Source organism: Peromyscus leucopus, chromosome 15, assembly GCF_004664715.2.
Source record: "Peromyscus leucopus breed LL Stock chromosome 15, UCI_PerLeu_2.1, whole genome shotgun sequence".
NCBI lineage: Eukaryota > Metazoa > Chordata > Mammalia > Rodentia > Cricetidae > Peromyscus > Peromyscus leucopus.
In genome coordinates this window covers 16,515,808-16,543,176 of record NC_051076.1, presented here as the reverse complement: position 1 = coordinate 16,543,176, position 27,369 = coordinate 16,515,808, and the positions used below count along the sequence as shown (strand labels likewise).

Here is a 27,369-nt window from a genome sequence, read left to right as displayed (position 1 = left end):
TCTTTTGCTTCTGTTCTTTATGGCTCCCAACATATATGTCCCTTGTACTAATTTGTGGGTCCCTACCTGAGAGCCTTCTTCTGTATCTAATCCCTTCTTATTTATTTATTTATTTATTTATTTATTTATTTATTTATTTATTTATTTATTATGTACACAGAAGAGGGTGCCAGATCTCATTACAGATGGTTGTGAGCCACCATGTGGGTGCTGGGGAATTGAACTCAAGACCTCTGGAAGAGCAGCCGGTGCTCCTAACCTCTGAGCCATCTCTCCAGCCCCTAATCCCTTCTTATTCATGTATGACTTTAGCCTTTGTATCGATAAGTAACAACCCAGCCTTTCTGGGAACCTGAAATGTAAAACCCTAAAATCTGAGGTCCTCAAATATCCTCCCCCCTAATTAGGTTGACTTCAGATATCCTTGAAGTTTCATGTTAACCCTCCCCCCATGCCACTCCCCACCCCCTGCACACAAAAGTAAGTAATGATTACCCATTTAGCCTGGATGCCATGATGGTCTCTTGCTAGGACCATCATCATTCATATGTATTTGCTTTTTATTTAGCCACCGGGTCTTGATAATTAGCCCAGTTTGGCCTTGGGTTCACCAAATAGCCTGATCTGCCCTTAAACTCATGACATAAAAATCTGTCTGGTCTTGGTGGCCCAGTCCCAGCTGCTCAAGAGGTTGAGGCAGAGAATCATTCCTGTCTGGGCAACAGAGAGAGAGATTATGTTTAAAACAAACAAATTAACAAACAAAAAGAAAGAAAGACAAGGTAGGGAAGAGGGAAGCCAAGATGGGGGAGAGAAAGTTGGGGTTATAACGGAGTGGTGGAGACCTTGCCTAGTGTGTGCACTGTACACCCTAGACACAACAACAACAACAACAACAACAACAACAACAACAACACTGTTCAACGGACAGGGGAAAGCAACATGTAGTAAAAGAAAGCATATTTGTGGGACCAGGCATGAGGGTAGGGGAAATAAGTATAAGGAAGCATGAAGATTTCTGGAGGTGAGAAATGTCCCATACATTGATTGTGGCATTAGGCATATAGGCATATGCTCTGTGGGCATGTAATGTGTTTGTGTATTCTTTCAAATTTCATGAATGTATATAGTTAAAACCGATGTTTACTGCACATAAAATACCCCCGATAAAATTTATTTATTTATTTATTTAGTTTTTTAGAGACAGGGTTTCTCTGTGTAGCTTTGTACCTTTCCTGGATCTCGCTCTGTAGACCAGGCTGGCCTTGAACTCACAAAGATCCATCTGCCTCTGCTTCCCAAAAGTTTATTTTAAAAGCTATCCTGGGTGGTGGTGGCACATGCCTTTAATCTCAGCACTCAGGAGGCAGAGGTAAGTGGATCTCTGTTAAAAAAAAAAAAAAAAAAGCTATCCTGTGTCACACATTGCCTGGAGGAAATGGTTCAAATTTCCTTTTTCTTTTTTAAATTAATTTATTTTATGGGTGTGGGTGTTTTGTCTGCATATATGTTTGTGCGGCACCTGTGTGCCTGGTGCCTGTGGAAGCCAGAAAAGGTGGTGGATTCTCTGGAACTAGAGTTGCAGACAGTTGTGAGCTGCTCTGTGGATGCTGGGAATTGAACTCAGGTCCTCTGGATGAGCATCGAGTGCTCTTAACCTCTGAGCCATCTCTCCAGCCCAGGCTCGAATGTCTTATCCTAGCAGATGCCACGACGTGGCTTTCTTTGCTCCTTGCTTCTTCTCTTGCTCCATTCCCTAAGCACTGTTCTCCTATTAAGCACACTGCGGCTCTAACATGTGCTTAGGTGTTCAGCCCTTCCCTGCTCACCTGCTACGTTTTGGCTCCATGTAGCCAGTACAAAAACTCTACCACAGAAGGTTTTTGGTTACACTCCTGTTACGTTTCCCCAACTCCTTGATTAGGCTGTGAGTGTGACAGCTGGGCCTCGTCATCACCACGCCTGTAACTTGGACGCCGCAGCCGGGTCACAGAGCTGCGCTGTCACCAATCACGGCCGGGAAAGAAGGCAGAGGCGCAGACACGACCCCTCCAGCCCTGCAGGCGGCGCTGTGGCAGCCGCCACCCTCTCCCCGGCTCCCGACGCTCCAAGCGGAGGCACCGCCCCCTGGGAGCATGCCTCCTGCCCATTGGACCGGCGCGGCCGAGGCCGACCAATGGCGTGGGCGCTAGCGGCCTCCGTCTTTGTGCCGCCGCCGCCGCAGCCCCGCGCCGTGGGCGGTTGCAGGAGGCGGTGGGCTGCCGGTGGGTCGCGTTGGTTTCCCCTCCGTGGCCTCGTCTCTCGCTGCCCGAAGCCGCGATGCCTCAGTTCCAGACCTGGGAGGAGTTCAGCCGCGCGGCCGAGAAGCTCTACCTCGCCGATCCCATGAAGGTGAGTCGCTAGCGGGACGGCCCCGGGGCTGGGATCTTCTCTGCCTTGGCTGCGCCGTTAGCACATCCAGGAAGCAACGTCCGCCCTCGAGCCTCACTCACCGCGCCCTCCGTCTCCTCCCGGCTGACCCGGGGCCCAGGGAGGCCCCGACAGCATCCACAGGCAGAGCCTTTTCCGCAGCGGCAGACTCCACGGCGTCCTCCCCCGAGGGAACCCCTAACTTCCGCCTTGGCTTTGGTTGGTTTACGTGTCGCTGAGGCTGGGGCTCCTCCCCCTGCGCCTTCTCTTTCCTGTCCGTCACTTATTTGGTGCCCCTTTCCCTTCCCCAGAGGCCTTTATACAATGTTGTGATAATGTTATGGCCCCCACTCAGACAGCCTTGGAAGGTCCCCGGTCGGGACGCACCTGCCCCGCTCCCCAGGATAATGGGGATTCTTAGACTTTTCTGTGGGTCAGTGATCGCTTTGAAACCCTGAGAATCTTGCACTTATAACTCTGGCAGAAGTGTTCTTATACCTCAGGCAGAAATGTTTGCAAACGGCTTCATTCCCCAAAGCAAATCTCCCCATTCCTATCTCACCAATTCAGAATAGGTTCTGTGAGAGACACAGAGGTAAATTTCACCATCCCTTAAGGATTGTTGAAGGTGCGGTAGATACATGTATTATGAATATACCCACGGGAGAAAAAAGAAAATGAGAAGTAGTTAACAGATCTCAAGAACCGGGGCTCGGGGCTTACTGTATGCCTTTTTTTTTTCTTTTCGAGACAGGGTTTCTCTGTGTAGCTTTGCGCCTTTCCTAGATCTCGCTCTGTAGACCAGGCTGGCCTTGAACTTACAAATCTGGCACTGCCTCCCGAGTGCTGGGATTAAAGGCGTGTGCCACCACCGCCCGGCTCTGTATGCCATTTCTAATGACCCACATATAACACGAACTGTTTTTAGAGCTCTGTATCGGGGCTGGGGAGGTGCTTAGTATGCAGAACTCACATAAAGATGGGAAGAAAGAACCAGCTCCCCAAAGTTGTCCTCTAACCAAACACTCGCCCAAAATAATAGTACTAAGTAAAAAAATTTAAAAATACATTGGTGCTGGCAACTTGGTTTTTGTTTGTTTGTTCAGAGACAGGGTTTCTCTGGGTAGCCTTGGCTGTCCTGGAACTTGCTCTGTAGACCAGTCTGGCGTAGAAATCAGAGATGCTACCTCTGCCTCCCAAGTGCTAGGATTAAAGACCTTCACCAACATCACCCGGCTGGTGCTGGCAACTTGTGATAGCAGTACTTACTACAGGTATTTTTTTTTTTTAAACAAAGAGCATCTTTAAAAAAGATTATTTCATTAATTATTATGTGTATCAGTGTTTTGCCAGCATGGTGCCTCCAGAGGTCAAAAGAAGGCATTAAATCCCCTGGATCTGGAGTTAGGGATGGTTGTGAGCCACCATGTGAGTGCTGGGAACCAAACCTGTGTCCAGCCACAGCAAGATAAGTTGCTATTATAATAATGAGTGGTCTTTGACCCAGGAAGGGAATGGTGGTGTATACCTGTAATCCCAGCATTCAGGAAGCTGAAGAAAGGAGAAGAGAGAATTTGAGGTCAGATTAGGCTACACAATAAGATCCTGTTTTAGGGAGAGAGGAAGAAGAAGAGGAAGAAGTTCATTAGAAGGAAAAGAAGAAGGAAGGGGGAGGAGGAGGAAGAGGAGGAATGAGCCGGAACAATAGAAGATCTGAATAGACAGTAGACATTTTGATCCATCCTTGTTTATTTTTAAGACATCCTCTTCCCACCTGCCCAGATGGGCCTCTTTAACTTACTATGTAGTTGAGAGTGATCTTGAACTCTTGATCTTCCTAGTCTAGCTCCCCATCCCCTTCTGTATTTTTTTGAGAAGAGGTATTGCTGTGTTAAGCCCAAATTGCCCTTGAACTGAAGGTCCTCTGCAGCAGCCTGTTGCTGGAATTACAGGCATGTGCTACCATTCCTGGCTTTTCATGGTGCCAATGGTTGTAATTTCATTTCTGTTGCTATGACAACACCCCTGACAGACAGCAGTACAGGGGAGGAAGGGCTAATTGGGCTTACCATTCCAGTTAAAGTCCGTTATTGAAGGACGTCAAGGCAGGAACTTGAAACCACTACAACCATAGTCAAGAGCAGAGAGAAGTGAATGGAAAACCAGGCTGCCTGCTTGCTTGTGTCCCCTGGTTCTTAGCTGACTGGCTCTGCTCCTGCAGTTCAGGGCCCAGTAAACAGTCCCACATGCCCACAGGCCAACCTGGTCTAGATAATCCTCTTCCAGGCTCCCTTCTAAGGTGAGATTTAAAACTAGTTATTCTGTTATTCTTAAATTGACATTAATAGTTCGTCAGTTTTATTTACAAAGTGATAATAAATGGTGAATAGATTAGGTATTTTTGAAATGGCAGTTTGTGATGGTGGCTTCTGGTATCGACCTGGTTCATGTTCCTTCCCCTTGCCATTTCCTCAGTTGAGCAGCGTGCTGTAGGGTGGTACGGGATTCTGTCCAGAAGGGCCTGATACCGACAACAGTATAATTTTTTAATTTAGTGAAAGAGTGGGGAAGAATATACCAGCACCCACAGTGGCTGTATTTTTAGGAATGTGGTGGCAGTTGTAGGGAACATGAAAATAGAAGTGACAGGAAGTGATGGTGATGAAAGCATGTCTAGAACAGACAGGAAGTGGTGGTGAAAGCATGTCTAGAACAGACAGGAAGTGGTGGTGAAAGCATGTCTAGAACAGATAGGAAGTGGTAGTGAAAGCATGTCTAGAACAGACAGGAAGTGGTGGTGATGAAGACATGTCTAGAACAGACAGGAAGGGAAGAACCTTGCATTTCTACCTAGCTAGAAAATCCTAGTGGCCTACGGACTTCTGCTTCCTCGTAGCCTTCTGCTAGGTTTTCACTTTTCCTCTGACTGGAGAGGGATGTAGAGCATGAACCGCATTCTCAAGTTCCAAGATGATTTGCTCTGAGAGCTTAAGCTCAAGTACAGACCCTGGCTCTGAACCCCAGCCCTTCTGATTCTTGAAGGACTAAAGAAGACAGCTTGTCAGGTCTCTGAAGTGTTTGCTAAGATTGCGCCTTCTCTCCCCAGCACATTTCCTGTGGAGCCCATACATGTCTTCTCATCCTTTACCACACTGACCTGCATGGCTTGAGCGGAAATGCTGTTGCTGGTGGACTGAGAAAGAGCCTGTTAGTTGGGTCTGTCTTCCTTTTAGACCCTCCTTCACATTCCTGCCGTAGCTGTCTGAAAATAGAGACATTGAAATGTCCTGTGCTTAAAACCAGTTCTTCATTGATTATTGAATAAAGTTCCAAATTCCCAGCTCACTGTCTTGACTCAATCATACCCCCACCCCCAACCCATAGCTGAAGCCACAGAATACATCGGATCTTTGTTCAGAATGCTGCTTATACTTTCTCCAGCCTTCTCTCTGGGAAAACAAGACATGCGGTTTTCAAAGCCACCTCCTAAGGAAAGTGACTCTTCTTTCCCCTTTTCTCAGTGTAAACCGCTTTTATCCCTTTAGTATTTTCACAGTATTTTTTTTCTAGGACTCTTAGTTCATTCTGCTATGTCTGATTATTTTGGTTTGCCGAACTCAGTGGACAGGAGCCTTGAGTTTTTGTCTGTGACTCCCCTGAAAATGGATACCTGTCTTGTAGCACCATTAGCTCCATAACTCTCTGTCCCTGTGAAAACAATGAGTATATTTTAGCCAACAGTTAAAATCCTACATTGTTGTCTTGCTTAGTTTATCTTTTAAAATTTGGTTTCTCTTTGTTCCTACAAAGTAAATTAAAAAAAATTATAGTACTGAATTTGTTCAGAGAATAGGTCAGATATTGTAAACATGGGTAGTTATTTTATATTCTGGATGAGTTTCCCCTCTGTCCTCACCTAGACAAACTTCTTGCCACACTGAAATCATTTTATATTTGTGGGCTTTAGGAATTGGGGACTCAAAGGGCAGGAAAGGGCCGGTGAGCCTTAGGGTTTTGTTTTGTTTTTTAAAGTGACCTAAACAGGAGTTACTGATAGCAAAGCACTGACTGCTTCAGTCTCTGTGTTTGCGTTCATCAGTGACAGAAATTTCTAGAAGTGAAGTGTGGGCTGCTGTTGTAGAGGGGTGTGCCAATATCCAGATTACGTCACGGCTACTTAAGTGTAGAAGAGCGAGCATCAGAAAGTGTCCCGAGACACAGGCTCACTGTTCTGAGCGATTCTGGTTTTGGGAGGACGTGGACTCTTCAGGTGGACTCCCTTCCGGGTAACAGCCTCTTCCTGTGCTGCCCTGATAAAGATGGGCCTGTGCTGAGTAGTCTGAACTGTCTTCCCGGAGGAGTGTGCGCAGGTGGGAAGGGGGCGTGGCCTGCCCGCCTGCAGCACGCTTTCCTGAGGGATGGAGTTGGACTTTGCATTTCTGCTCCCTGCCATCCCTTCCTGTCACTTGTTTGACTGACAGAGTGCCAGGCCACCTCACAGACATTCCTTGATGTGTGTGCTGGGGATTTTAGTACATTTCTTCAAACTCCAAATACAGCGCCCACCTTTGAGAACAAAAGTTTGTTTGTTTTTAAAGTAGGGGCTAGGGAGATGGCTCTGTGATTAAAATGCTCGCTGTGTGAACTTAAGGACCTGAGTTTGGATCCTCAGCACCCCTGTAAAATCTGGGCGTGGTGTGCATCTGTAACTCCAGCACTGAGTGGGCAGAAAGCAGGAGGGAGACACGCCGATTCCCAGAGCTCACTGGCCACCAGCCTGGCCAGCCAGTAAGCTCTGGGTTCATTGAGAGACCCCCTCTCAGGAGAGAACATGGACAGGGCTGGGGAGAGGGCTCTTGCAGAGGATCCAGGTTTGGTTTCCAGCTCTGCACCGAGATGGCAGCTCACAACCATCTGTAACTCCAGTTCCAGGGACACTAACACCTTCCTCTGGCCTCTGCAGGTACCAGGGACTCATCATGGTTCACAGACATACATGCAGGGAAAGCACACAAGTGTGTAAACACGTAAATAAAAATAATCTTTAAAAATCACAATGAAGACTAGAGCACATAGCTCTGCATACATGTGCGCACATGTATCATATGCACACATCTATTTAAAGTATACATAGAACATATATAATTGAACTGTGCTGGCTTTCCCCCTTCACCTCATCTCAGTGAAGGGGTTACAGTGGGAGCACTTTCCGGTGTCTGGGGCATTTATTCTGTAGAGATTTTGCACCCACGTGACTCAATTGTTTATGAATAGTGCCATCTGTCTATTTTTGCTGTTTTTAAATCAGTATTTTTATTGCAGGTACGTGTGGTTCTCAAATACAGGCATGTTGATGGGAATCTGTGTATCAAAGTAACAGACGATTTAGTTGTAAGTATCCATTTTTATTTGTTGCATGGGGGGTGTGAGTTGACCATTTGTTTGAAGTTGTTTATGGAGAGTTCGTGCAGATGACCTCTCTAGGGTACTTGCTGTGCATGCATTCCATAGTGAAGACTTCATTCTAGAGCTGTTCTTTTTGGGTTTTTGAGACAGGGTTTCTCTGTAGCCCTGGCTGTCCTGAAACTCACTTTGTATCTGGGCTGGCTTCGAACTCAACAAAATCCGCCTGCCTCTGCCTTCAAGTGCTGGGATTAAAGGTCTGCACCACCACCACCTGGCCTGAAGCTGTTCTTTTAGACTCAGGAAGTAGCTGAGCTTGCTTCGGGAAGGCAGTGTACCAGCAGTGGCCCAAAGAGCCACTTCTTAGGCCTTAAGCCAGAAAATGTAGAGATTTAAATTGAGCAGGTTTCCTTTCTCATGGTGAGAAGTCCATTTTATATAATTGTTTGTTGTTCTTTTTGAGTCAGGGTTTCTTTGTGTAGCTTTGGCTGTACTGGAACTCACTATGTAGACTAGGCTGGCCTCGAACTCACAAAATGCTAGGATCAAAGGTGTGCATCATCATGCCTGACTCCATAAATGATATATTTGAAACCAGACCCAGGGCTTGTTACCGTTTCTCCGTTGGTCCTTCCCTGCCTCTGGCTGGACTCCTGTGCCCTCCACCAGTACTGCTCCTGATGTGAACTCACTGTGCTATGACGAGAGCTCGAGGCCAGTGCTGTCATTAGTTCATGTTCATTTGATCCCTCCACATCCGGTGTGAAGACCATATTCCGTGGGAAGTTTTAGCACTTGTAGCTTTGCTCTATGTTTGCCTTGTTCTTCTGTGTTCCCGTCTCTGCTCATTACTAGATGTTTCCCCATAAATAACCATCTTTTACCAGTATTCTGGCCTTGGTTATCCTTTTGTATTGCTTCTTCTAGAACAGTCCATTTGATTGACAGCTGGTACCTTCTGTATCCATGTCTGCTTACAGATTTGTGTATTTGACTCCTATTTTTCTTCTGAGACTCTGACTAACTCAAGTCAAGTGACATTACTTAATGCACCCTTCAGAGTTAGCCTTTCCAGAGTGGCGCCTATCAGCTCTTCATCTGCTCCTTCTGGTCTGTGGTTAGGCATGCTGTCACCCACCTGGCCGGAAGCCTGGGGATGGTATTTGGTCCCTTCTTTTCTTTGGTGGTTATGCCTACTGTTGGTTTATTTGGAAAGTGGCATTTTGATCTCTTAACGTGCCATACCTACACTGGGCTAGGCATTCGGACTTGCTGACTCCAGCCTCTTCCGCCTCCTGCTCCTGTCACCGGCTCTCCATCTTCACTGATGCTCTCCTCAGATGAGGGCCACACTGTGTATTAGAACCGTCTCAACATGCCGTGCCTTTCTTTAGTTCATCCTGTGCACTGCCAGTGATATCTCTCTCTCTCTCTCTCTCTCTCTCTCTCTCTCTCTCTCTCTCTCTCTCTCTCTCTCACACACACACACACACACACACACACACACACACACACACACAGTTTCCCTCCTATTTTCCAAGGGCTGTCCACACACTACATGTGCACTACTACTGAGCATATCTCCAGCCCCGCCAGAATGATTTTTAAAAGTGAAAACTTGATTGTTAACTCCCTTAAAAACAAACCCTTTACATGTCATCCTCAGGTCCCTCTGATGTGTTTTCTGCATTAGGAAGAGACCGGTCTCTCCAGTAGGAAATACATAAATACAACTTAATAGTAAAAGTCTTGTAGCCCATGCTGGCCTGAACTTGCTATGTAGCTGAGAATGATCTTCAGCTTTTTTTTTTTATTAATTTATTCTAGGTATGTGGGTGTTTTGCTGCATGTATGTCTGTGTACCATGTGCATGCCTGGTACCTTAGGAGGCCAGAAGAGGGGACTGGAACTTATAGACAGCAGGATTTAACTTGCCATTTTTGAGATGTTCCTAGAGGAGTTTCTGTACATTTCATCTGCAGCAGTGGCATTTAAAGTAATGTAGGGAAAGCAATTGTTGGATGCTCAGTATGACTCCAGAGAGAATAGAGCAAAATAAGGACAGACAAGACTCCCAGATATTTGACCACTAACCTGCTTCCCTCATTACTAGAATCTAGCTTTGCTTAGTTTGTGTGTCTTTACATTTTCTGACAGTGTTTGGTGTACAGAACAGACCAAGCTCAAGATGTAAAGAAGATTGAGAAATTCCACAGTCAACTAATGCGACTTATGGTGGCCAAGGAATCCCGCAGCGTCTCCATGGAAACAGAATGAATGGTTTGCAATGAAGAAGGCTGTTTGTATGTTCTTGGGAAGTAAATAGCTTTTGAAACTGAGAAAGTGTTGGGAAGAAAATATTTATGTAACTGAGCTGTTGAGCTGAGAGACCAGCCTGTGTTCTAAGGATTGCTTTAGACAGTGGGATGTCAGCGCTTTCAGTTAGAAAACCTTTATTTTTGGAAACTGAATAAGAAATACCTTAGTAACTTTTTGCAGATCCTTTGATGTTGGGCAAATATGTAATTATTTTTCTGATAAATTCATATCAGTAATTTGTTGATGAGTCAACAAGAAAAGTTAGTTCTTTCTAGATTGTGTTTAAGAGGAAATAAAATGTAACCTTTTGCTGTGTTGGTATGTTTCTTTTGGAGCATAACATTTGTGCCGTTTATAATAAACTCGGCAACTGAGGCCACTGCTCTGCAGTGCGCATGATCGGTGTGAATTGCAAGCCTGCTGTACCTTTCTTGCCAGGTTCAAACTGTGTTTGAATAGAAGGGATATGTAGCATCAGCTTGCTGAGCAAAGTCAGGCTGTGAGTCTGACTTTCGGTTACTTGAGTGCACAGGCAGAATGATGGTGACTGTGACGGAAGGAAACCACCCTATGCAGAACATTCATCCTGTAATTCCTGCCTGTGGTTGCTCAGAAGGGTAAGGATTATTCAGACTGAACTAAAGTATTAAGCATAGCATGCCTCTTAGAACTGTTAGGTTTCAGTAAAGCAGAAGTCTACTCTTTCATATTTAGCCTGTATTTGTAATCTGATTTTACCACCTACATGTAATGTCCCATGTTGTCTGCTCAAGAGTAAAGTGAAGAAGGTCCTGCACTAAAGTTTATTTTGTAAGAATTTGTCATGTTAATAACATTTTAACTTGAAATTTTTATTTTAAGAATTTTAGCCTGTTTTAGAAGTCAGTAAATAAAATATAAGCATACTATTTTTGTTCAAGTTTTTAATTTCTTGTATATGTTTCTTTTCTTTCCTTTCCTTCTCTTTCTTTAGCTAGGGTCTCACTAGCTCTGGCTGGCCTTGAACTCACAGAGATTCACTTGCCTCTGCTTCCCAAGAGTTGGGACTAACGGTTGGGCCACCATGTAGCTGGAAGTTTTCCTGTGTCCCACCTGGGCCCTGCAGTCAGGATGAATCTCTCCTGCCTGTGTTCCACAGCCGCTTGGTCCCAAATAAACACACAGAGGCTTATATTATTTTCAAACTGTATATGACCTAATAGCTCAGGCTTCTTGCTAGCTAGCTCTTACATCTTAAATTAACCCATTTCTATACATCTATACTTTGCTACATGGCTTGTGGCTTACCAGTACTTCTACATCTTGCTTCTCCTGGCGGCGGCTAGCAGCGTCTCTCCTGCCTCTCCTTTCTCTTCCTGTCTATCCTCAATTTCCCACCTAGCTATAACCTGACTTGCCATAGGCCAAATGGCCTTACTTATCAACCAATGAAAGCAACACATATTCACAGCATACAGAAGATATCCCACAGCACTTCCCCTTTTCTGTCTAATCAAAATGGAGGGTTTTAACTTTAACATAGTAAAATTACATATAATAGAACAGTTATCAAGCAAGAATTACAATTACAGTATCTAGCCAAATTTGTATTTGGCAAAATTAAAGATTCTATCTATCCTATATTTGTAAGTCTAAGGTTCATATCTAATTTATCTTTTATCACAACCAAGGAAAATTATAACTATCTAGCTTCAACTACATCAGAGTCTCCAGAAGGATATAATATTACCTAAGTAAACAGGAAATGCATTGTGAAACAACTTCCAAAATCTAGAATAACAGAGACCTCTACCTGCCTGGACAGTCATTCAGAGTTCCTCTGTAACATTGGGCATCCATCTTCAGCCAGTAGACCTAGAGTTTTTCAGTCACTTCTCCCTGTGTCCTGTGAAATATTTGGCAGTCTCCTCTGCAAAGCAGGAACCTGAAGAATCATTTCGCCCCATTTTGGCAAATTTGGTGGTCATTTTCCTATGGGTCCTGCATGTACAGTTTATACAACATATTATCAGCAGTCCAGGCAAGAGCAGTTTCTTGTCCAAATGGCTATTTTTGCCAAGAAGATAAACTCCATATTGAGTGTTTTCAACATCTATCTTTCGCTTGGAAGTAAATTGGTGCTGCCAGGAGCAGATGTGTCTCACTGTCCAGAAAGTCTTAAATTTTTAAACTATTTTAAATGCCATGTTCTGTAGGTCTTTGAAGTGTTTGAAGATTACCTACCTAACTGAAATATATCTATATACACCTAGAAAAGTTAACTAACATGACTATGAGTTTGAATACCATAGATGACTAATTATTAATCTGTATATTTTATTTATACATTACAATTTCAATGAGCTGCACAAACATAACACCTTTAGAGATATATTTAGCATAACAAAATTAAATTTGTATCAATAAACTAAAATCCATAGCAATGTAAAATATTTTAAGCAAGTTCTTGCTCTTTAAAAGTAGATTCAATAATCTACCATTTTATCCTATCATATCTATATCCTATATTTTTATATCATATCCCCCTTTCTTTCTTAGAAAGAGCTTGACTATGACCAGTAACAATTTGTAACCAATAACCTAAACAAAGACAAACATCCATAATCCATTTTTTGGGAATGTGAGCATAGTATTCTAGGCTACTTCCTGCTGATAGGGGGCACTGATAGTCTTATGGGGATCCTGAGAAAATTCAAGATAATGGTCAAGTCCTGGGAAGACAGTCTATAACCTTTATTGATAGGTACCATCTGTTGAGGTTCAGGAGGTCTCTTGATCAAATCTGATCCATCTTAACCTGGAACAAATCCATAGCCTCTTGCTTCCTGTGGAAACAAAAGCAGAGCCTCTTTTCCAAAGCAACATATCCTTAGATCCAAATTTTGAAGTCAAGATACTTTTAAAATAGACATTGGCTTAACTGAGCAGCCTTTACAGTCAAATCCCAAAGACAATATAATCTAGACTGTGTGATTTCTATCTTTACGTGGCTTATTTTTTATATTACCGTTACTGTCTCTTTGAAGACTTTATTTTTTTTTTAAAAACTGTTTCTTTATATAACTGTCTGTCCTCCTTTTCCTCCCTCTTCCAAGCCTACTTGCATTTTTACACATAATGTAAACCATTTAAGGTCTTATTCCATCTGAATCTGCCTTATTGTGAATCTATTGCTTTAAACTGCAGTGGCTAGTACTGAAGTGGAAGCCTTGGCTGCTGACTCCGCCCATTTCAGCTTTTCAATGTGGTGGTGGTATGTTTACCTCCAGCTCTGGGAGCCATGTGCACCACCAACTCTTGGAAGCAGTGGGTGTATACCTCCATCAAAGCAGCGTGTAGCCCAGAAATCATTTTTCTTTCTTTTTTGTCTGTACTAGCAAAAGCTAAATCCACCATGCAGCATATTGCAGGTCAAGCCTGTACTCTGCTGCCAACCTGCCATACTGTAGCTCACGGCTTGCCTGAGAGACACAACTAGGAAGCTGATTTTAGCTCCGTTTTAGATTTTTTTTTTTTTTTAAGCTTTCTCAGGTTTTAGGTGGAAACTCTTGCTCCACATTGGGCAGCCAAAATGTAGCTGGAAGTTTTTCTGTGTCTCACTCGGCCAGCAGTTAGGACAAATCTCTCCTACCCGTGTCCCACAGCCGCTTGGTCCCAAATAAACACACAGAGGCTTATATTATTTTCAAACTGTATATGACCTAATAGCACAGGTTTCTTGTTAGCTAGTTCTTATATCTTAAATTAACCCATTTCTATAAACCTATACTTTGCCACATGGCTTGTGTCTTACCAGTACTTCTACATCTTGCTTCTCCTGGTGGCAGCTAGCAGCGTCTCTCCAGCTTCTCCTTTCTCTTCCTGTCTATCCTCAATTTCCCGCCTAGCTATAACCTGACTTGCCATAGGCCAAATGGCCTTACTTATCAACCAATCAAAGCAACACATATTCACAGCACACAGAAAGATATCCCACAGCACCACCACACCTGTTTTGTATGGATTTCTTGACTAGAGTATACTATATTCATTTAGTCTAATGTGAGTTTAGAGACATCAAAAGTGAATGTTTTTCTTTGTTAACTTTTTTGTCTTTTTATTTCATCAGTCTCTAAGCTATTTGTTGATGGTTAAAATTGTTTCTTCTATTTGGGAAAGTACAATTAAATACTACTTTTTTAGTTTTGAGTTTTTTGGCTTTAAATTTTCTCCCCAGAATTAATGGGAGAAAGGGGACATGACCTTTTTCTCATTCACATCTGCTTTTTATGAATCTGTAGCAATAACCTGGATAATAGTTCTTAGAGCCCATAATAAGACTCCAGTGGTCATATCTTCTGAACGGTGTAGTGTGCCCTGAGTGTGTCCTTCATCAGCATTTCTGGGTGTTGAAATTAACTGGTGTTATTTTAGCAGTTTGTTTTGTGACATATTTGATCAAAATACAGGACACAACTCAAGGCAGGAACCTAAAATATCTATACACGTAAGTTAATTAAAAAAAATAATAAAATGAGCACTGAGGAACGAGTCAGAGGATCAAGAGTTCAACACTAACATTGACTACTTATAAATGAGGGGCTGGCGGGATGGTTCTATGGTTAAGAGCACTGGCTGCTCTTCCAGAAGACCTGGGTTCAATTCCCAGCATCCACACGGTGGCTCACAACTGTCTATAACTCCTGTTCCTGGGGATCCGACACCCTCACACAGACATACACACAGCCCAAACACTAATGTACATAAAATTAAAAAAAATTAAAAATAAATAAAAACACCCCAAATTGTACATTCAAAATATCTTCAGTTTAGTGGGTGCCAGTTACACCTCAGTCTCAGTAAGGTGTTTCTGGCAAGAAAAAAAGGAGAAGCTGTTGCAACTGACACCCGCAGTTGACAGCCTGCAGCTGCTGCACCCGTGACTCCCTGCAGTGTTCACACAGACCCAGCCGTCCCCAGTACCCAGCCTCACTGCCCCAGTACCCAGCCTCGCTGCCCCCAGTACCCAGCCTCGCTGCCCCCAGTACCCAGCCCGACAGCTGCCCCCAGTTAATGTCCATTTGAATTGCAAAATTTAACATCTGTTGAGTGTAAAGTTAGTTGAACTTAAGTGCCTCAGTTTCCTCAGATGTCAAATGGCATTAATAATAATATTACTTAGAGTTATGAGGACCAAGTAAATTAATATCGATGCCTGGCACATAGCAACTCTATTAAAATTACTAAATTAGAAAGCTTGGTTGAATACTTTGCAAATGCCTTTCCCATTTCTGTTGCTTATAGTTTTTTTTTGGCCTAGGAGTACTGTTTGGGGGTTTTCTAAAATTGGTTTGTTTTCTATTTGCGCTTCCTCACATGATCACAAGTTCAGTTATTTAAGGTGACACATTCGATTCTCTAATGGATTCAGGTGTTCGAAATGAGCCTTAAATGGCCAAAACCAAGGTGTTGGCACAACCAGTCGTCCTGGAGGCCGAGAGAAACGTCCCTAGTTTTATTACTGTTTGCCTGCCTGCCTGCTCCCCGCCCCTTTCTGTTTTAATTCTATTTATTTACTTATCACATATGCATGTGTTCTTGTATGCGTGAGTGCATGTCCCACATCTGCTTGTGGAGTCACATCAGCTTGTAGGAGTTGATTCTCTCCTTCACCGTGTGACTGCGGGAATTGAACTCAGGAGCTGATTCTCTCCTCCTACTGTCTGGACCTCGGAGATTGAACTCAGGCTGTCAGGTTTGGGGCAAGCCCCTTTGTTTACCCAATCTTCTCTCCCAGCTTTCTGAAGCTGTCGTCCTCAGGTGCACGCTTCCTCTGCACTGTCCATCTGTAAAGATGTGGTCACAGGTTCTGGGGATTATGATGTTGATATCTTTGGGTCTATTCTGCCTATCATGGATCTCTTTTGTTACAGAAACTTTCTCAGAGGCTTATTTAATTACCAACTGCGTTGGCCCATGGCAAGGCACTTAGAGGCAGGCGGAAATCCAAGCAGATAGACAAGAAGAGAAAGGAGAGGCAGAGAGATGCCAGTCTGCCGCCCAAGGAACAACATGCCAGCAGACCGGTAAGCCTCAGAACACATGGCAAAACATAGATTAATAGAAATGGGTTAAGTTAAGTTATCAGAGCTAGCTAGCAAGAAGCCTGCCATATGCCAATGCAATTGGTAATTAAGTAAGAACAAGAACGACTGGATGGAGGGTCTGTTCGTAGAAATCCGTTCTGCTGATTTCTAGCTGTGACCTTGGACGTGTTCCAGTTCCCTCACTGAAAAGTGAGTGAAAACAGTACACATGTTACTCTGGCGGTTGTAACAGCGTAGAAAAAAAATGACCAGCAGAAGGCACTGAGCTTGGCCAGCCCCCAAACACTGGTCATCAAAGTATGTGTTGAGGGGACTACCTTCCACACCAGAGGGCCGAAGGGAGGAAGTGGCCTCCCTCATCTTCACGCAAAGTTGATGAGACTGAGGCCAGGAGAAAGGTCTTGTCCAGAGACCCCAGCTGGTGGGTGGCAGCGCCGAGCTGCACAGGTACCCTTGTCTTCGTACAGAGACTGTAGCGGTTACATGACATAGGTACCCCTTGGATACTTCGTACAGAGATCTGTCCCCAGTGGTTACATGACACAGGTACCCCTTGGATACTTCGTAAGACATCTGTATGTTACATAACAGTATTGTATTGTCAGACATCTGTAGTGGTTACTGCAGTACTTGGATATTCGTACAGAGACTGTCCCCAGCGGTTACATGACACAGGTACCCCTTGGATCCTTCGTACAGAGATCTGTCCCCAGCGTACATGAATCGTGGGGGTGGGTGGACACTGCTGGCAGACTCCAGCCGCTGGAAGGAGAAAGGGTTCAGGGCATCTGACCAAATGTAGAGTGAGCGGGACCCTCTGCCTCCATCTTGCCCTTCTCCCAAGCTCCTCCTTAGGGCTGGGGTCAGGGCACAGTGGGGCACTGTTGTCCTTGACTCTTCTGGGTAACTGCATACACCCAGCAGGTAACCCTCCCAGGGTTCTTGGTGTCCCCTGAACATCTTATGATGACAGGGATGATGTCAGATATAACCACAAACAGTGATAGGTATGGCTTCTGCTCCTGCCCACCAGTCCCATCACAGGCCATGGAGACACAGCAGAAGCCTGGATACATTTAACTCCCTTAGTTCAGGGTGAACCCCCCTGGTGTAATCTCCACCTGGGCTACGGCCTTGGCCCCTCTGCTCACCAGACTCTTAGTAGCCTCTGCTGTAGTGGCCTAGGAACAAGGAGGAACAGCCATTCCATGTCAGAGGTCTCAGGCGCCCAGTTCTGGTGGTGTCCGAGTCTAGCCCTTTGGGATGCTGAAGTCACTGTGATCCCTGACAGTGGTCCTGTCCTGGAACATTAGAGTGAAGAGTGTTGGTCCTTCTTTCCCCGGTGAGCCCTGAGGAAATGCCCCATGTTTCTGCTGGCTGTGAACTATTAGTCAGGCTGTTAACAGTTATGTTCTTTGTGTGCAAACGTGTGTGTGGTCATGCAGAGGCCAGAGGTTGACACTGCATATCTTCCTGGATTGCTTTCTGCTTTATTCGCTAAGGTCGGGCCTCACTGGACTCAGAGCTCCTGATTTGCTAGTCTAGCCGGTCAGCTTGTCCTTGGGAATCTCCCGTTTCTGGCCCCTGAAAGTGCTGGGATCACAGGGGGCTGCCATGCCCATCCAGCATTTGTGTGGCTGCCATGAATCCAGACTCCTTCTGCTTGCTTAGGTGCTTTATCCACTGAGCCATTTCCCAGCCCCAACCACCGTGTTCTTAAGTTGGCACAACGACATCTCACATCGTAAGTGACGGTGTGGAGCAAATCAAATCTCAGCGATAGGAAGGTGCTCGCAGTGCCTGGCAGTCAGTATTCAGCCATGCCAGCTGCTGTAGCAGGTGTTGTGATTGTCACCCTGGAGTTCTATTTCAGACTCACTCATTCCATCCATGATGTCACCCAGACAACCTCAGGCAGAGGCAAGGGTTGGGCTGACTTAGTAACTGAGGAGTCAACCTCAGGCTCATCAGGTCCCCAGGACGGTGTCTGCCATGCTCAACGCCCCCCATGGATGAGGGATGAAGGGATGGCATGAGGTCCATTTCAACCTCCAGGGCCGTGGCCGTGGACAAGTCACTTGCTTCTCTTTCCTCTGCAGAGAATAAGGGTCGGCATCACCTGGCACACAGTAGCTGCTCAGGCGGGGATAGTAGAAGCCCTGTAATTGATGGATTAGGGGCTGTGGGGAAGAGCAGGGAGAAGCGGCCCTTGCTCTGGTGTCTTTATAGTGCGGCCACGTTAAACTCGTTACCTGTTCCCGGCCACCCATCCCCACCATCTTTCCACAGGATCAGATCCTGAAGGCAAGCACCTGATGTTTGCCTAGTGAAGAGATGTGTGGTGACCAGCAGCTAGGGTCTCACTCGGTGTTTCTCACTTGGAGCACTTAGGAGAGGACACTCTGGGGCCTGGGCACATAAAGGTGAAGCCTGACGTTCTGAGTTCAGTCTCCAGAACCAATATGGGTGGAAGAAAAGAACCAACTACCACAAGTTGTGCTGTGGTGTGTACACACACACACACACACACACACACACACACACAAACACAAATTAAAAAAAGTTTATTTTAAAAAAGTATGCTTATCTGCCTGAGGCAAACCTGCCAAGAACTAATACAACACTCCCATTTTGCAGATGGGGAAACTGAGGCTGGGGGAGGCCAACTTGGCATGGGCTGGGCACATAGACCCAGTCCCTCCAGCCCCACCTCCCCTGTGCTGTATTTTCAACGACCCCAATAGCAGACACCATTTCCTACAATGTCATAGTTAAGGGGGCAGAGACTTCGAGAAGAAATGCCACCGACTGGGATGCCCCACTTGGAATGCCAGGATTTGAGGGCTGCGCTGGGTTATGTCCTTCTAGCCAACCTCATCTCTCTTTCTGGAATGTCATTGCCTCTGAAACTCAAGTTAATATGCACTTATTTCTGTCATGATACGGCACTCACCAGTAACTAGTTAAAATCTGTCACTAAGTAGTTGATCAGTTCCCCTTCCACAGCCTGGCAAAGGAAACCGGGACCCAGCTGGGATGGCAGACTGAGCTGTTGTTGGTTGTTTTTTACTCTTTTTGGGGGGGGCCCGTCACTCAGCTCCCAAATAAATCACACACAGAGGCTTATTCTTAATTATAAATGCCCGGCCTTAGCTTGGCTTGTTTCTTGCTAGCTTTTCTTTAAATTATCCTGTCTACCTTTCGCCTCAGGGCTTTTTCCTTTTCTTACTTCTGTAATCTTACTCTCACTCTTACTCCATGGCTGGCTGTGTAGCTGGGTGGCTGGCTCCTAGAGTCTTCCTCCTTCTCTCTCTTTCTTTAATCTTTTCTCTTCTATATAATCTCTCTGCCTGCCGCCCTGCCTCTCCTTTTTCCTGCCTCGCTATTGCCATTCAGTTCTTTATTAGACCATCAGGTGTTTTAGGCAGGCACAGTAACACAGCTTCAGAGAGTTAAACAAGTGCAACATAAACAAAAGCAACACACGTTAAGATAATATTCCCCAACAACTGAGCAGAGGATCCTGGAACCCTAAAACCCAAGCTCCACTAGGCTTCATGCCCTCAGGCCTCTGTCTACCCATGCCAGATGGTGGGTGGTGGGTGGTGGTGGTGGAGGTGGTGGTGGGGGGTGGGGGGGGGGGGGGGGTGGGGGGGGGGTGGTGGTGGTGATAGCCCCATCCATTTTGGAGTTCTGCAGGCTCACTCTGAGAGTGGCCCTTCCATGGGAACTGTCCCATCACACCTCATTGGCTCCTGTGGGATCTTTGCAAGGCAACTTGAGAATCACAGACTAGGTTCTTTCAGACAGCTGGCTTGCAGAGGATGATGGTCATACAGAACCTGCTTAGCTTCAAGAAGCCAGGACTGTGGGCCAGGCTCCAGCCTGAACATCCAACTGGGGAATACATTTCTTTTTTCCTCCTCCCGAGACAGGGTTTCTCTGTGTAGCTTTGGAGCCTGTCCTGGAACTCACTCTGTAGTCCAGGCTGGCCTCGAACTCACAGAGATCCACCTGCCTCTGCCTCCCGAGTGCTGGGATTAAAGGCGTGCGCCACCACCGCCCCGCTGGGCATGCACTTCTTGAGTCCTCACAGGGACCGGGCAGACTGCCGTCAGTGCCTCCTCACAGAAATCTAACCCTGTCCCCTGCCTCAAGGCTGAGGTGACCCCTGATGACTCTAGCCCGTCTCTGCTAGATCTCTCACACTCGGTAGGTGAGTGTGTACCAGCCTCACCAAGGCTGACTGCACCTCAGGAGGAGGAGTGTGCTCCCCTCTGGCAGTGGGGTGTCTGCTGATAGGCTATCCCTTCTGCCCTGGAGGAAAGGGCTCCCTGCTGTCTTTGCCAGTCACGTGGGCAGTCCTGCACTTCACGGGTATTTCTTGAGCACTGTGGTGGTTTGAATGTAATTGGCCCCCACAAGCTCATGGGGAGTGTCACCATTGGGAGGTGTGGCCTTGTTGAAGGAAGTGTGTGGCTTTGAGGTCTCTCTTGCTTAAGCTTCACTCATCATCACAGTCTAATCCTGTTGCTTTCTGACTAAGATGTAGCCAGCACCGTGTCTCCTCACTGTCCTCCCTGTCATGATGGTAATGGACGGAACCTCTGAAACGGTAAGCAAGCCACCCCAATTAAATGTTTTCCTTATGAGAGTTGCCATAGTCATGGTGTCTCTTCTCAGCAATAGAAACCCTAAGACAGACACCTAGGAGGTGTTAGGCATGATGCTATAGGGATTAGGGAAACCAAGATAAAGGGTTAAGATGTGACCCTGCGGGCTGGAGAGATGGCTCAGAGGTTAAGAGCACTGGTTGCTCTTCCTGAGGTCCTGAGTTCAATTCCCAGCAACCACATGGTGGCTCACAACCATCTGTAATTTGATCTGGTGCCCTCTTCTGGTGTGTAGGCAGAATTGATTTGGCTCCCTCTTCTCGTGTGTAGGCAGAATACTGTATACATAATAAATAAATCTTAAAAAAAATTCTTAAAAAAAATGTGATGTCAGGGGAACTGACGACGAGATCACATCGCTTAGTGGAGGCTGAGGACTCTGAAGAACCTGAAACCAGGGCAGCAATGGGAACCTGGGGCATTGGGGTGAGGACTTGATGGGGGGAGCAGCCGTGAAGTGTCCGTAGGGGAGGGAAGGCTCCCACGGGGTAGTCAGAAAGATGCCCGTGGCCTTGACCCATGTGGCCCTTGGTGGTAGCAGGCCAGTTGGGGGCCTGGAAAAGAGAATGTGGAAGTGGACAATAGATAAGAGTGTTGGCTGTCCACTCTGAGTGGAGCTCTGTCTCTAGAGTCAGAAAGGGATTCTCAGAGCCAAGATAGAGAGCCCCAGGCCCTTCCCACAATAGTGGGGGCAGGACATTCCCTAGGTTACCAGTAACTCGAGATACCAGGAACTAGAACCAGGGTCCTTGGGCTCTTAGGGAGTTTGTGGCTCCCCATCATACCCTCCTCAACTCTCAGCAGAGCCCCAGCCCCGGAAGTTCCTATGCAGATGCTGGGGAAACCAGCTGCCTCTTGGGATGTGCCTGGTACCCCAACTCTGGTATGGGATAAGAGGGTACCTGGCAGTCCCTCCCGTCTCCTCCTCATTTAGCCTGGGACCCCGAGGGAGTTCCCCATCTGCTAACCAGCAGCCCTTAGAGACAACTGCCAGGTTTCTCTGAAGATGGATGACACTTCTTAAGTGTCCCCAGACGGACTCTGGAGGATGGCAAGTGTCACCACTGAGGGGAAAATGGAAGCACTTGTGTTCAGTTCCGTACCGTAATCCATCAGATAGAGGAAGCAAACCCAAAGATTCTGTCCATCACCCTGTGTGGCCTCTGTCACTGGTTTGCACACAGACATTATCTGGGTGTGTTTATGACACCTTACTAGAAACTACAAAATGCACTGTATTCTTCTAAATTTTGCTGTTTAAAAGCCAATGGGTCAGAGTGAATCATCTGCAGTAAGAAAGCTGAAATACATGGTGACCTGGCAAACAGGCAGATGGAGAAAGAGCGCTCTTGCCAGCCCCATGTGGTAGCAAACTGAAGCCTCTGGGCTCAGAACGCCACATGGGCTGTCCTGTGGGGTCCACAGAGACTCCATAGTGAGGCCTTATTCTATCTTGACTCAGGGTCAGAGAGTCTAAGTTTGCTTTGCCCCGAAAGGCTGAGCAATAGGATGTTTTGGCCAAAGGAGTGGTTACCAGGTGTCTTATACTTGAAGGCCTAATTACAAGATGCTCTGCTGTAAGGTGTGGTTACCAGGTGTTTTGAAAATTAAGGAAGGGTCTACATTTGTTTGTACTTTATACCTTGGCCTTGAAAGGGATAGGTCTTTGCCTCTCCCCTTGCTGGTGTATAAAGAGCCCATAAGGAATAAACTTGAGTCGACTACTGACCCAGAGCCCTCCTGAAGCTATCCTGTGTCTCTTTTTCTTAGTCTGCATCTGTATTTTTCCTATCTATTATTTCCCAATCCACAGTCCCCTATACCAAGGACTGAAGGTCAGGCTGGATCCGGCACTGTCCATGTCCAGAGGAATCAGAAATCTCTCAGTGACAACCGGAAGATTTGCGAGTTGGGACTGTGTGTCTGGGCTGACCTGGGAAAGGGGACAGAACACAGAATCTGGAGGAAAGAATATGCCAATCTTCTCTCCTTCTTGCTCTCCTGCCTGGGCTTAGCCACTGTCCTTCCCCCAGAGCTAAGCCAGAGCGCACTGCTGGCCACCCGTGGTCATCATCTGCTCCTGCCATCTTCCTGCTGTCCCACAAGCTCTCCCCTCAGTCTGGAAACACCCCTGCCTGCCTCTCAGCCTGGTGAGGGGCTGGGGATGTAGCCAGGTGCTTGCAAAGCAGGCCTGGGAGACCTGTGAACCTGGTCAGCTTCTTACCACAGTCAGACCTTGGGTGGGTTAGCTCACCTCTCAAGGCCTCGCTTTCCTCATTGGAAAACAAATCAGGAACTGTCTGGTAAGCATTTTGGGAGATTAAACCAACTCATCCCCACAAAGGCTCAACCCACATCTACAAGGGGTCAGGGAGCAAGAACTTCGAGCTGAGTTCTTGCTAGTTGACACCATATCCAAGAAAATGTGTCTGCCGGAGCCAGGGAAATGGTTCAGTGGCTAGGCCTGTATACTTCCCTTGAAGAATACCCGAATGTGGCTCCCATGCTGGAGATGGGATTGGGAAAATAGAGGATGGTGGGAAGGAGGGGTCAAAACACAAACAAATCCAGTCCTTCCCGAAGGCAGCAGTAGCGGATTCACCGCTAATCAAGCAGGACCCAAGGCGGTACTGGGGGGCTGCAGATGTGGGAACCTGCCGCCGTGGTCCCTTAATTCACGGCTAACGCACTCTACACTCGATCACCTACACGCAAAGGAAGACTGGGCGTGCAAATGCCATGCAAGTTGCTTCATGGGGCCATCAGCTCCCGCTTCCCATCGGGCACGAAGCTCCAGTCCTGCTCCCGAGACTCAAGGGGAGGGGGTGTCTGAGGGCTGCTCCATACCTCCTCCAGCGGCCTCTGCTGAGTGGGGTAGAGGGGGAGTTCCAGTACTGGGGTGTCTTCATAGAGCTCGTTTCCCTGGGTGGCTGCAGGTATCTCTCGCTCTACTTTGATGTTTGTTGGGCGTGGGGAGGTAGAAGAAACCTGCTTGGACAGACTCAGTCTGGGGGGCCCCTAGATATTGAATGGTGCCAGGACCGTGAGACGTGGGTCATGCTTTTGCTTGTGAGCGTCCCTTCCGGGTCTCAGTTTACGTATGCAGCCTGGCCACACCTGCCACAGCTCCTGTCTGGTCCTGGGTGCTGAGCTCTGGGAGGGGGGGATCCTGGCTCATGTTCTTGCTGGATCTGTTGTCTCTGTGGCCTGCAGGGTCTCTGTGAGAAGCAGAGACAAACTAACTCCTGGGTGATGGACCATCCCTGTGTAGCTCTATTTACGGGGATGTCTGTGAAGCTGCATGCGCCCTGGGGTTCATGCCTTTGTGGGCTCACTGCTGCGGCAGCTGCCCACCCCTTTCCCAAGACTAAGTTGGTGATCAGTGATCTCTGCCTCTCCCAAGGGAAACCAGCTTTGCAGAGGCACACAGGCTCGGAGTGTACATGGACTGCCTTGACTCAGTTCGGGTAGATCTTGCCCAAGCAGAGGAAGAGGTGGCCCAGGCAGTCTTGCCTTTTCCAAGTCCAAGTCCAAGTTGGTCGATGAGACCATAGGCTTGGCTATGCTGATTCCCCAGGCCAGGCTGGGTGGGGAAATTATCACAGCCCACCTGGAAGGCGCAGGACAGGCATCCATGCACCCTGAGCCATGGGCACCCTAGGGTCTCAGAGAGCACAGGAGCCACCGAGCTAGAGAGGGGCAGAGGTGTGCTGAGTTCACGGCAGCGCCAGTGCTGAAAAACAGGGGCAAACGCTCCACCCCAACCCTTGGCTCACAAGTTAGTAGTAGATCAGGGGCCAAAAGACTATTCTGGAGTCAGAAAAGATCCGGACTCAGTCACGACCCCTCGAGTTTGTTCAACAACCCTGAAGCGCCTGCCCTAAACAGGGAACTGGGGTGGAAGGGCTCATGAGCGTTTTCCTCCTCTACTCCACTCAGGAACCCAACTTTACAGGAAGAGGTTCCCTTCCAAACAGCTACTGGCCAAACAGGGTGACCATCTGAAAACACTCCTTAGCCATCCTCCTTTCCATGAAAGACAGGCAGCAGAAGCTCTGATGTGGCAGCTTCCTATGGTTTCAGCCATAGCTGTTGGCATTGGCTGAAGCCTGGTGATTCTGCTCCAACTGAGCTGCGCCCTCACCGGCACCGAATTGCAGGTTGGGGCCCGAGTGACTCTCACAGCGCCCTTACAGCGTCTCCTTGTGGGCACGGCGGGTACTGCAGTCCACCCTCGTTCATCTAGACAGGATTCCCAGAGCAACCCTACCAACTCAAGACGCCGCCCGGCTCCTCCCTTTTCTATACAGCCCAAAGCAGGGAGCTTCGAAACACTTGGCTCAAATTATAACTTAAAAAGAAGGAGGAGGAGGAGGAGGAGGAAGAGGAAGAGGAAGAGGAAGAAGAGGAAGAAGAAGAGGAAGAAGAGGAAGAAGAAGAGGAAGAAGAGGAAGAAGAAGAGGAAGAAGAAGAAGAGGAAGAAGAAGAAGAAGAAGAAGAAGAAGAAGAAGAAGAAGAAGAAGAAGAAGAAGAAGAAGAAGCAGCGGCGGCGGCTCTGGGAGTGAATTTTCCAAAAAGTCACCAGCGGCTGAGTGGCAGAGCCAGACTGGAAAACCGTATTTCCAACCTGTCTCCCATTCCTTTTCCTACTTCCTACAAGGGAGGCTCGATGTCTTTATGAACTACAATCACACACCACTACCTTCCATGGAAGTCACTGTTCATGCGTTCATTTATGGACTACCAAGGTCCATGCAGGCCCCACGGTGGGCTCCGTGAATACAAGGAAGGTACCAGGGAGACGGACGATAAGGGAGGGCACACAGCTTCAGATAGCACACGACAGGACAGAGACTGTTGGTGTTGGAGGATCTAGTGTAACTCTGTGATGGGTAGCTGGGCCGAGCCCTAAGGGACACAGGATCTCTGTCCTGGCATTTGGGAAAGGGGACCATTTTGTGAGGACGCTCAGACGTGTGAGCCCCTAGAGAGGATGATGGGCCATGCTCCAGAAAAATAAGGCTGGCGAGGTGGAGGCAGGAGGGTGTGCTTGCAGACCCTAGAAGAAGCAGGGCCTGGGTTCCAATAACGAGACCCTGGAGGGAGAGCAGGGGCCTCATCTGGTTTGTGTGTCTTGTGGAAACTCCACGGGGGTGGGGGGGTAGGGAGGATGGGGCACCATGCGGCCAGGCTGGCCAGAAAGACTCCAGGGCTAGGCATGACTGTGGGTTGGCTTAGGCTTTCAGAACGCAGTGGAACAATTAATTTGCCATTAACCTCAGTGCCAGGAGTTCTCTGTGCCCTCGTTGCTCATATCTGGGCAGGCCTCTGACGGCTCCCGCTGCTAAGACCTGATTCCGCCAGGGCTGCAGGCTTGGGCGACAAATGATGCCCGTGGGCTGTGGCCAATTATGTTCACGCTGGAGCCCCGAGCCACCACAGAAGAAGCCCAGTCACTGCCATTCTGTGAGGAAACCCAGGAATATGCAGAAGCCATTCTAGTCAGAGTCCCAACCCAGTTACCAGACAGATGTGCAAAGCCCTCTCCAGATGTTCTGGCACCTAGCCATCCAGCCAGCCACCCTAGCCTTCAAGGCTGGCCATCTGGGGCACTGTGCACAATGGCCTGGGCACCCCTGCATGTGCTCTCTCTAGCTGCTAAGTCCCATGCCACGTGTTTCCTTATTCCTCTCCCCGTCTTCCTCTTTTATCCATGGACATCTTATCCATCTCCTCTGGAACAGCTCTCAGACGCTCCCTCTTTTCCCAGGATGCACCATCGTTCCCTCAGAGAAAGGAGTCAGACATCACAAACATGGAGGAATGTGGGGCAGATCCTGGGCACAGACGAGGAAGTCAGTGCAAATACTTTCATGGGGGAGGGAAGTGGAACAAAAAAACCCCAACAGAGCATTGAGAAACACAACAAGACAAACAGCTGGATAAATAAATCCAGTCTAGGCACTATTATTGTTATCATCATCACCATCATCATCATTATCATCATTTTACGGTATGAGGAATATGAATCATGGAGGGATTAAAGAGATAAAATTAATCAAAGTCCTAAGTCCCCACATGATTGAGCTGGGATTTAAACCATTGAACTTTTAAATATTCCATTGAATAACTGAAAGATTTTATCACAAAATTAGAAAAGACCGTATTCTATACCAAGGTGGCTATGTCAGCCAGGTTTCTGTCCCTGAGACAAGTCGACCTGCAAGGCAGAAAAGTCTGTTTATAGTCACCTCTTGGTGTCCGAGCTGATCTTGGCGCATGTCTGGGATGGTAGTGTTTGGAAGGTGGGGGCAGGAGACCCTGGAGTTTGAGGCTAGCCTGAGTTGGTAGTGAGACTGTGTCTTAAAACAAACAAAAAGCCTAATGCCCCAACCACAGCAGAATTTCCTTGTAAGACATGTCCTTTACTTCCACATCTATCCACGACACTTGCCCAGGGCTTCAGTCACTGCAGGTCC

General features: G+C 47.1%; 1 protein-coding gene across 1 annotated transcript; it reads left to right on the top strand.

The window, feature by feature from the left end:
• Positions 1-2,152: 2,152 nt before the first annotated feature.
• Positions 2,153-11,039, top strand: Srp9 (signal recognition particle 9). The gene is made up of 3 exons (XM_028859014.2): positions 2,153-2,391; positions 7,732-7,800; positions 9,970-11,039. Exons 1-3 carry the CDS (start codon positions 2,320-2,322, stop codon positions 10,087-10,089), a joined length of 261 nt encoding a protein of 86 aa, XP_028714847.1. The 5' UTR covers positions 2,153-2,319; the 3' UTR covers positions 10,090-11,039.
• Positions 11,040-27,369: the final 16,330 nt, after the last annotated feature.

What these genes read in the sequence shown, in the direction of transcription:
- Srp9 (XM_028859014.2), top strand. Translation starts at nt 2,320, where the DNA reads ATGCCTCAGTTCCAGACCTGGGAGGAGTTCAGCCGCGCGGCCGAGAAG. An exon ending in ACCTCGCCGATCCCATGAAG is followed by an intron (nt 2,392 to 7,731) that starts GTGAGTCGCTAG and finishes TTTTTATTGCAG; the next exon opens with GTACGTGTGGTTCTCAAATA. An exon ending in AAGTAACAGACGATTTAGTT is followed by an intron (nt 7,801 to 9,969) that starts GTAAGTATCCAT and finishes ATTTTCTGACAG; the next exon opens with TGTTTGGTGTACAGAACAGA.